General features: G+C 36.9%; 1 protein-coding gene across 1 annotated transcript; it reads left to right on the top strand.

Moving 5' to 3' along the window:
* Positions 1-275: 275 nt before the first annotated feature.
* LOC128652318 (fibrinogen-like protein 1-like protein) lies at positions 276-8,344 on the top strand. The gene is made up of 3 exons (XM_053705254.1): positions 276-402; positions 1,345-1,458; positions 7,722-8,344. Exons 1-3 carry the CDS (start codon positions 276-278, stop codon positions 8,342-8,344), a joined length of 864 nt encoding a protein of 287 aa, XP_053561229.1.
* The last annotated feature ends 3,151 nt before the right edge of the window (positions 8,345-11,495 follow it).

The raw sequence follows: 11,495 nt of genomic DNA, 5'->3' as shown, positions 1-11,495 counted from the left end.
TTACACACATAGCACAGACACTTACACACATAGCACAGACAATTACACACATATATATATGTACACAAACTCACACATACACACAACACACATACAATACACACGCGCACACACACAATACACTTAAACCACACACAGAGACTAGTAATGAATGCTTTATCCAATAATAAAAAAGCACGCATACACACATATATAGATATATAGATATACAAATAGGCACCAATCTACCAATAATGTGAGGATATATATTAAATCATGGAACCCCAAGGCACGGAATGTTGGAGAAGAGGACCTTGCTGGCCAATGAGGACTACAGTTCTGTGAGGGAGGTCTGTGGAATGACTGAGAAGGAATATATGGGTCCAGGCACAAGAGGGCTAAACACTTCTGAGGTAGAACAAGGTTCCCATTGGAGCCTATGGAAACTTGCTCTCGTAAGCGCAAGGCTTCCAGGCAATGTGAACGCGAGGTCGTGTTCACGTTAAGCTTAACTTATAATACCAGTGCACATTTACATGTGCTGGTATTAATGAGTGGATGAGCAAATATTGCGCTAGCGAAAGCGCAATTTTGCGCTCCACTCTTAATCTAGGCCTCAATGTGGCCCTAAGCTGAATAAAACAGGTTTTGCAATTTAATTTATTTATGCTACTGAGAATTCCTTATTTGTTCTCACCACTTGAAAAACCAACACAACGAGGCGCACTCTCTCTTGTAGGAACTTTTTTATATGTACCCTATTGATTATAATGACTCTTTATTACATTTAGGGGCTCTACAATCATTTGAAATAATTTTGAGCACCTAATTTGAATTTGTCTGCATTGCTTTTTTATATTCTTTTTCTAAAATTAACAAATGTTAGAGATTTTTTTTAACAATGGGCTGGTGCTGCCAATATGCATGTTTTCCCTTTCTCAATTTTCCCTTTTTTTGCTAAGATAATAGTAGCATGAGTCGGATAAATCAGTAAACACAAGGGAAACTAAGGGACTTTGATACACTTTAATTGCTGCAAGGTTTTCAGTGTTGATGTGGGTGTGTGTCTATGAGGGAGGGCATTGCTTTTCTTATATATACTAATAGTCCTTTCATAGACAAATAATCACTGCATGAGCTAAGGATGGGTGAGATACTAGTAACAAGTTCCTTAACCCTTGCAGTATCTTAAAGGGCTGCAACATATTGCCAAGAATTATGTAACTACTTGAGTTAACTCACTCAGTCATGTAATGATGATGTCATAGAGTTAAAAGGATTATCTTAGCCTTAGTAATTATTCTAAACTTCACTTCTCTTTCTTCCTCTGAGTCCTTTATAATAGTTACTCTGCTTCCTTTTCAGGTTCACACTTCTTGGTGTTGGGACGGACCCTGCCAATAGCCTTTATGTGCTTCCTGGTGCTAGCTGACGAGGCTATTAAAGCAATTGATGATGATGATGACAGAGCTCAAAAAAGTGAGCACGCTATAACCTACACATATGTTTATAGAAGATATGATAAGATTGTCTCTGTGCTTGTGGGTTAATATTAGGGTTGCCACCTCAGCCATGTTTTTCTGGACACTTATGAGTTACACATGCTGCAGGGTGTGCAGGGACGAACTTGTATTTTATTTCTGGGCAGCACTATGCATTGTTGATATTCCTCCCTGCAGCTTGTGTAACTTATAAGTGTCCAGGTAATCATGGCTGAGGTGGCAACCCTAGTTAATATGGTGATCCCGTTTGTGAAACTTTATATGTACTAGTGTTAAAGTGGCAGTAAACACATTTCTGTTGTCTTATGATAAAATATCAGTCATGTTCAAACATTTTTAAAACAAATTAACATTGTGTTTGTTGCAATTGTTTTCAATAGTCAAACTTTACGCATCACTTTAACTAAAGTAGCCAATCTGGGATTGAGCCTACCGACAACAAAGCTAGCCATGGTGATTATGTTAGTATAAAAAGTGTTTTGCAGTTGTTATGTGTTAAAACCATATGTAGCAGAGTGAGCCACGAGAAGTCTTTAGTGTGCATTTCCATCTTTCAATTACTTGAAAAGGGGTCAAAATAAGTCATGAAAGTATAATGCAAGTTGTTTTACTATGCCTAACTAAACATTTTATATTATTCTCTCATGGTGTTTACTGTCCCTTTAAATATTTGTTATCACAATAGGAACATGATTAAACTTCTTGCAACAAATTCATATATTAATTAGTGTAAATCTAGAGCAATGATTTTGCCAACAAAAATGGGGAGCAAAATATAAGTACTAATATAGTGCTCATTAAAGAGACTTTAAACACTGAGGTCTAGATTACAAGTGGCGCAGTATTTTTTCCCCTGCAATCGCAAAAATACCATTAGCGTTAAGCTTTTTGCTCTACTCGGGTTGCGCTGGTATTACAAGCCCCCCCCCCAAAAAAAATTTGGGGCTAGCGGTAACCCGAATAGCGCGAAAAACCTAACTTAAGTTTTCGCGTGCTGGTGCATGTTTTCCCCCTAGAAATCAATGCAGAAAAAAAAGCGAAAAAACCCCACCCTACTCGCCTGGTAACCCGAATCACCATAAGCCCCTAGCCTTATAACTCCTAGACCGCCACAAAGCCCACCGCAAAGTTCCCACTACACTATTAACTCCCATCTCTCCTAAACTGCCATCCCCTTACATCGCAAACTATCTAAATAAACTATTAACCCCTAAACTGCCACACACCCCTACATTGCAAACTATCTAAATAAACTATTAACCCTTAAACTGCCACCCCACACTGCAAACTATCTAAATAAACTATTAACCCTTTAACTGCCACGGCGAATGGTGAACGGTTGAAACGAATAAATTAACTTTCTGCATGAAGTATCTTATACTTCATGAATAAAAGTGCCCTTTATTTTTTTCAACAGTCAACCCCAGCGTTTTAAAAACACTATGGTTGACTTTCACTTTAAGTATGCTAAAAAACTCAGGTCCTGGCTATTACTCGAGTGTTAAAGGGACATTCCAGTCAAAATTGAACTTTACATAGATGAGTTACATATTTGAATTACAAACATATTTGCAATATAGATGTATTGGTAAAAATGTGTCTAGTAAAAGTTATTACTGTTTACTGTTTTTAATGCTAACGTTTTTCTCTGCACGTGCATGTGAAGCATAGCTAGATATTCTTAGTGCACCAGCGTTTTAATTACTGCAGCTGCTCAGAGTGCCAGTGGGACTTGTATCATGTCAGCAATTAACAAATTGAATAATTACCATGATGGTCACTGAGGAATATGTGATTTATTTGCTTGGAAACACGTCTGACCTGTTTGAACTTTTGACCGGTGGAACCTGCCACCATACACTATTTGCCATGTAATGTTTTCTGAAAATACATTTCATTAAATTCACTGCATTACCAAGTTCTGTGTGCCTCTTGTCTCTATCTGCCGGGTGCGCTGACTACTTGTGCCTGTTTGAATAATTACCAGGTGGTACAAGTACATTAGGCTCTCTGAGCAAGTGCTGTGTTTAAAATGCTGGTGCACGGTGCATACTTAAATACACATTTGAAACAGCCATATCTTTTATTAGAAGCATTTTTGCTAATGCATGTATATTACAATAATGCTTCTATTCAAAACTAAAATGCATCCATGTGGATTTCAATTTTGGCTGGAATGTCCCTATAACCTGAAGGTGAAAGTTAAATAGTTCTTTACAAAGTATTCAGATATGCTGTTATATTTATATATAGCGGGGCACGCTAACACCTAATATTCAGTGTGCCTGGAGACCTGAAGTAAAGCGTTAGGGCTAGAATTAAAGTATAATGAAACATGTGCATAATATACAGGGAGTGCAGAATTATTAGGCAAATTAGTATTTTGACCACATCATCCTCTTTACGCATGTTGTCTTACTCCAAGCTGTATAGGCTTGAAAGCCTACTACCAATTAAGCATATTAGGTGATGTGCATCTCTGTAATGAGAAGGGGCGTGGTCTAATGACATCAACACCCTATATCAGGTGTGCATAATTATTAGGCAACTTCCTTTCCTTTGGCAAAATGGGTCAAAAGAAGGACTTGACAGGCTCAGAAAAGTCAAAAATAGTGAGATATCTTGCAGAGGGATGCAGCACTCTTAAAATTGCAAAGCTTCTGAAGCGTGATCATCGAACAATCAAGCGTTTCATTCAAAATAGTCAACAGGGTCGCAAGAAGCGTGTGGAAAAACCAAGGCGCAAAATAACTGCCCATGAACTGAGAAAAGTCAAGCGTGCAGCTGCCAAGATGCCACTTGCCACCAGTTTGGCCATATTTCAGAGCTGCAACATCACTGGAGTGCCCAAAAGCACAAGGTGTGCAATACTCAGAGACATGGCCAAGGTAAGAAAGGCTGAAAGACGACCACCACTGAACAAGACACACAAGCTGAAACGTCAAGACTGGGCCAAGAAATATCTCAAGACTGATTTTTCTAAGGTTTTATGGACTGATGAAATGAGAGTGAGTCTTAATGGGCCAGATGGATGGGCCCGTGGCTGGATTGGTAAAGGGCAGAGAGCTCCAGTCCGACTTAGACGCCAGCAAGGTGGAGGTGGAGTACTGGTTTGGGCTGGTATCATCAAAGATGAGCTTGTGGGGCCTTTTCGGGTTGAGGATGGAGTCAAGCTCAACTCCCAGTCCTACTGCCAGTTTCTGGAAGACACCTTCTTCAAGCAGTGGTACAGGAAGAAGTCTGCATCCTTCAAGAAAAACATGATTTTCATGCAGGACAATGCTCCATCACACGCGTCCAAGTACTCCACAGCTTGGCTGGCAAGAAAGGGTATAAAAGAAGAAAATCTAATGACATGGCCTCCTTGTTCACCTGATCTGAACCCCATTGAGAACCTGTGGTCCATCATCAAATGTGAGATTTACAAGGAGGGAAAACAGTACACCTCTCTGAACAGTGTCTGGGAGGCTGTGGTTGCTGCTGCACGCAATGTTGATGGTGAACAGATCAAAACACTGACAGAATCCATGGATGGCAGGCTTTTGAGTGTCCTTGCAAAGAAAGGTGGCTATATTGGTCACTGATTTGTTTTTGTTTTGTTTTTGAATGTCAGAAATGTATATTTGTGAATGTTGAGATGTTATATTGGTTTCACTGGTAAAAATAAATAATTGAAATGGGTATATATTTGTTTTTTGTTAAGTTGCCTAATAATTATGCACAGTAATAGTCATCTGCACACACAGATATCCCCCTAAAATAGCTATAACTAAAAACAAACTAAAAACTACTTCCAAAACTATTCAGCTTTGACATTAATGAGTTTTTTGGGTTCATTGAGAACATGGTTGTTGTTCAATAATAAAATTAATCCTCAAAAATACAACTTGCCTAATAATTCTGCACTCCCTGTATAAGATATATACATATACATAATATATACACATATTAAATGTAATATATATGTTTTTTATTATTATTAATAAAAATGTTTTAACAGTGATGTAAACAGATATAGTATATGACAAGGTGTGGAACTGGGAAGGACTCCAAGACAGTAGTAGCTCATGAAGATTTGAAATAGTGTGGCGCCAAGGCTCTTCCAAACTCCACCCCTACTGACATACCCCACCACTATGCCTGTTTAATATTTTAACATGTGCACACAAACACATACAGTCACACGCACATGTGCAACATGCACATAAACATTGACACACATAAACACCCACAGACAGACACACACACACACATACATACACACACATTCTTACATACACATGTACATAAATACAGATAAACACCCACACACATACATAAACACAGACACAGATATACATACACACACATACACACTTACGCATACATATATATATATATATACACATACATAAACATATACAAACACATATACATACAAAAAATCATACATACAGAAACATACACATATACACAAACACATATACACACTCATATAGCTACCTCCTCATTATAGTCAGCAATAGGGAAATTCAATTCCCAGGAATTATCCACCTTAAATGAACATGAAACCCAATTTCTTTCTTTCATGATTTAGATAGCGCATGTCATTTTAAACAACTTTCTAATTTACTTCTATTATCAATTTTTTGTTCTCTTGCTATCTTTTGTTGAAAAGCAGGGACATAAGCTCAGGAGCATGCACGTGTCTGAAGCACTATATGACCATGTTCAAGAACAATAGAAGGTAGCACTATTTCCTGCCATGTAGTGTTCCAGATACCTATCTAGGTAACTCTTCAACACAGAACAAAGCAAATTTGATTATAAAAGTAAATCGGAAACTTTTTTAAAACTGTATCCTTTACTTGAATCACAAAATAAATGTTTTTGGGTTTCATATTTCTTTAAGCATTTCAAGGGACATAATACTCATAAAGCTAAATCACTTTAAACTGATGCAGTATAACTGTAAAAAAAAATATCACCTGAACATCTCTTATGTAAAAAAGGAAGATATTTTACCTCACAATTTCCTCAGCTCAGCAGAGTAAGTTCTGTGTAAAAAAATTATACTTCAGCTGCTCCCAGCTGCAGGTAAAAAAAAATTAAAAAAATGAACAGCAGCCAATCAGCATCAGCAGTGGTGAGGTCATAAACTCTTTTACTGTGATCTCATGAGATTTGACTTAACTCTCAAGAGATTTCATTGTAAACTTCCTTACACTGAATAGGGAAATAACATGAGAGTGCACATGGCTCATACCTTCAGCTGTCCTAGGACAGACATACTAATATGCTGCTTAGAAATCGTTTCCAATGGGATGTGGCTACTGAGGAACTTTTGAGGTAAAAGATCTTTCTTTTTTACATAGAGATGTTCATGTGATATATGTGTAGTTTATTAAAGAATAAAGATGGCAGCATCTTTATTTTTTTAATAAAAGTACTGCACTAGGCAGTATTTTGGGGTTTAAGTTGGTGGGAGTCGGGTGTTAGAAAAAAAACGCACTGAAAAGCGCCTTTCCATTGCGGTCAATGGGAACTGTATGTTCCCAGTAAATATATATGTATATGCTTATATACATATTTATACCTGCTGCCCGACTTACCGCCTTTGCTGGCGCAGAAGTTCTTGTGTCATCTGTGATGGCATCAGAACGAGGCTCCCATAGGAGCCTATGAAAGTTTGCGTTCGCATTGCGGATATCTTGTAATACCAGTGCACATTATCATGTGCTGGTATTACCAAGTGGAGCACTAATATCGCTTTCATGAAAGTGATATTTATAATGCTCCACTTGTAGTCTAGCGCTATACATATTTTCTGTTATGCTTTTATTCTAGCCCTAACAATTTACTTCAGGTCTCTAGACACGCTCAATTTTTCATTGCTATTTTGAATTGCACTCGAAAGCATAACTAACCACGTGTAATATAAGTGATATGCATTGAAAGTATAGGGTGCACTAAAAAAGATGTCAGTCTTGCAAACATTCTCTGGTAAATCTTTTTTTTATCATTGACTTCTACCACCAGATTGTGGACTATTCTTAGTGCAGGGTCCATCTGTAATCTAGGCCATAGAAGTTAAAAATATTGGAGTGTCTGGGAATGAGTTTAGCAGTGTGCTTTAGAATTAGGAGAAATTCTGTCAATCTAAATACTGCTAACGTTTATTTTTTTTGTGCTGTTCCATTCACATTTCCTTAATGCAGGTAACTCAGATGTTTCATGCAATCCAAATTTTGTGTTTTGCAGAGTTTCCTATAGATTGTGATAAACTTTCCAAAGAGAGCCCCAGTGGGGTGTATGTAATCAAGCCTGCGTTGTCCACTCCTGTTGTCGTCTACTGTGACATGGACACAGAGGGGAAAGGTTGGACAGTAGTGCAGAGAAACTCCATTAAGACTGAAATCACTTGGCTTGAGTCTTGGACAACATATAAATATGGTTTTGGAAATGTTCTACAGGACTACTGGATGGGCAATGAATACATCCACCTTCTGACAACTCAGAGAACCTATATGGTGCGTTTTGTGTTAAAGGACAAAGCAGAGAAGGAGTGGTACGCTGACTATGATATATTCAGCCTCGACAACGAGGTAAATGGATATACTCTAAGACTGGGCAGGTACTCAGGGACTGCAGGTGACTATCTCACCACATTTGATTCAGGCATGGTGCACCACAACATGAGGTTCTCTACAAAGGACAAGGATCAGGACCGGAGTGGGTCACACTGTGCTAACAGTTATGGAGGTTGGTGGTATGATAAGTGCTACAACGCACTTCTAAATGGCAAAGGCTACATCTACTGGAGAGGAATCTGCACTGGGGATTGCTCTTTTTCCAAGATTATGGTTAGACCCTCAGGTATATGATGAATAAAATACTAATTTGATTGGTCCTGACTTGAAGTGAATGGGATTCTTGGAACCATATTTACTCTAAATAACATTGCATGTTCACTTATATAGTATGCAGTAAATTAAAAACAGAGTAAACTATTTAAATTTAGCATTTTACATCTTCTGGACTAGCAATGCAAAACAGAAATGAAGTGTCACTATTCAATGCAAAAGAAAAAGTGTTTTTTGATATATTACTGGCCCAACCTTATTGCAAAATAATTGGTTTTTAAATTAAGCAGAAACTTACAAATTATCTTATAAAACCATATACGCAAAGTGTAATGGCTAAAACCTTCTTTAATAGGATAGACTGCTGACATAATCTCCTCTTAGTTCATGTGCTAGAATTGCATTTACTAAAGATAAACAAGTAATATTGACACTAAAATAAGTAAAAATAAAGCAACAGTATCTACCTCAGATTCCTCTGCCCTCACCCCCAAATGCCATAAAAGTTTTCAAAACATCAATTGCAAACCACCAGTGTTCACAAACAGACGTTTAATCCCGAGGCATTACATCTAAATTAAATAAAGGGAGGAAATCCATTGATATATATGTTACATTTTATATTTATGCTCATTAATAAATAAACTCCACATTTCCATATATTTATGTGTATATTAGCAAAAATTGAAAACCTCAGGATACTCTTAAGACTGCAGCTATCCAACCTTTGATTCAAAACAGAAAGCTCAATATCATGACAAATTGATCAAACGATTTATTACAAATATTTACACTTTTCTTCAAAATTATGTAATAATTTATTTGTAGCCCCCAAAAAAGCGTGTCCTCTATTTGCTCAACGCATTCCAGCTACTAAAATTACTTCTTTGGGAACATAAAAAGGTTTGTTTAAAGGACCAGTCAACACTGTAGCATTGCATAATCAACAAATGAATGATAATCAGACAATGGAATAGCACTTAGTCTGAACTTGAAATGAGTAGTAGATTTTTGTTAAATAAATTACAAAGTTATATCTGTTTCCACTCCCCCTGTATCATGTGACAGCCATCAGCCAATCACAAATGCATATAAGTATATTCTGTGAATTCTTGCACATGCTCAGTAGGAGTTGGTGACTCAAAAAGTGTAAATATAAAAAGACTGTGCACATTTTGTTAATGGAAGTAAATTGGAAAGTTGTTTAAAATTGCATGCTGTATCTGAATCATGAAGTTTAATTTTGACTTGAGTGTCCCTTTAAAAACTTGAGATTTTCACTAACCAGGCTATCCTAAATCATGGACTGTGTTTGCTGCAGGTACCAGGAGTTTTTAGAACAATATTGCTAATTTACAAGGAAATAAAACTTGAAGTAAATCAGGACTAATTTCAGAAAACATTATGTTCCCTTAATTATCTTCATTACACATATTTATACATGTATCTCTTTTTGTCCAATGATATCATATAACATGATGCTACTGAGTTGGAAAGAGAAAATATATTTTAAAAATATTTTTGAAACAATTGTTAATCCCAAGCAACTTTTTACACCATAAATTTTTGTTTTTCATTTCAACAGTAAAAGTGTAAGTACATTCTTTCATCAGATGGAGCCCATGGTTTTAAGCCCAAGAAAAACCGCTAGCTCATCATAGGAAAGCAAAAGGAACCAATCACCACTCAAAGTGCAAATCTGCCATCCAATCATGGAATGCTCTCTCAATTGTATGACTCCGGCATCACTACTAAATATATTTAACTGCCCAGCTAAAGCTGGTATGTACTGAACTTTTCCTGTTAACTAATAAGCATTTTACAATTCTAGAGTGTAATTTTATTGATACAAGCAAGGAAATACAGGTTGATCTCTGTTTCTGTCTCTTGTTTACATAAGTTTTCTATAGAGAATACAGCAATAAACAAGTGTTCATGTATGTGTCAGTTATACCAGGCAAAAACGGTTATTTTAAATAAGGGTAAAGGAGCTATTTGTAAACAATTTGATACAACCCTACAGGTACAATGGATTATTGGGAACACATTAAAGGGGAGAAAATGTTACAGTACCATGTCCCTTTTTAAGTGCAGATGATGACCACATTTTGTCATCCGGGAGTTGGGGGTGCTTTTATAGCTGATTGTGTCCCCTTGCACCTAAACCCAGTAATGAGATGGCCGAGGGGGCATGGGCATGGTGACATCACCAACCTCTGGAAACCCAAAAGTGTCAGACAGACTGCTGCAGGTTGCTGGATGGGGGTGAGTATTTAAAACCCTTGGTCAAAACTCTTTAAGTCCCTAGAAACCCCCAAGACTCACCATTTTAAAAGCAATTGCTCTTTCAAATGGTATATGTCTTAGGGGCCACAACAGTAAAGGACATGTTTTGAAAATAAAATTAAAAATACACACTTTTTAATGAGGAAGTTTCTAGGCTCTTATAACAGGCCATCAAAAACTCCTAGAGGACTAAAAGACCCCATGTTTTAAGCCCAGAAGCCCCCATATAGGTTTTAATTGCCAGATGATCACTGCAGTAATAGTGATCACCTGGTATGAATAAATGTGCATTTATTTGACTAGAGGATCGTGGGAGTCCCTATATAACTAAAGACCCTTATTTATAGGATGATAACCCCTTCTACTTTTGACTATATAGTTAAGGGAAAAAATACAAACTATTGTTTAAAACCTTGATTATTAGAATTTAAATACAAATATACATGCCACACATTTGTTACAGATTCCTTACATCATTACACATATAGTACTATACTAAGGTATAGTTTGAATCTGTTGGATCTGCTGAAATAACAACATATTATATGAGTGGGTTTCTTACTGAAAATGACCTACAATAGGGCTTAAATGTGTGTAGCATCTTAAAACTCCACAACAGCTTAGCAAATGGGTGTAAATGGTTCAGTAGTTAAGGAGTTAACAGACAGTACCTATATGCCAATGACCATTATAAGGAAACTGGTACAACTTTATTAGTCTTAAACAAAGATAATTTTTGAGGGTGTCCTATCAGCCAATAAACATTAACAGGCAAAAATCCACACGCGTAAAGCTGCTCTTTTATATGGATGATAGAAAAGTTTTACTACATTGTCCATTTAATCACCATGTTCTTATCGAAAAATCTTCATTCTGCAAGATGTTT

Source organism: Bombina bombina, chromosome 3 (assembly GCF_027579735.1).
Source record: "Bombina bombina isolate aBomBom1 chromosome 3, aBomBom1.pri, whole genome shotgun sequence".
NCBI lineage: Eukaryota > Metazoa > Chordata > Amphibia > Anura > Bombinatoridae > Bombina > Bombina bombina.
The sequence above is the reverse complement of the archived record's forward strand: the minus strand, read 5'-3'. Positions and strand labels throughout refer to the sequence as shown.

What these genes read in the sequence shown, in the direction of transcription:
- LOC128652318 (XM_053705254.1), top strand. Translation starts at nt 276, where the DNA reads ATGTTGGAGAAGAGGACCTTGCTGGCCAATGAGGACTACAGTTCTGTG. An exon ending in CACTTCTGAGGTAGAACAAG is followed by an intron (nt 403 to 1,344) that starts GTTCCCATTGGA and finishes CTTCCTTTTCAG; the next exon opens with GTTCACACTTCTTGGTGTTG. An exon ending in TGATGACAGAGCTCAAAAAA is followed by an intron (nt 1,459 to 7,721) that starts GTGAGCACGCTA and finishes TGTGTTTTGCAG; the next exon opens with AGTTTCCTATAGATTGTGAT.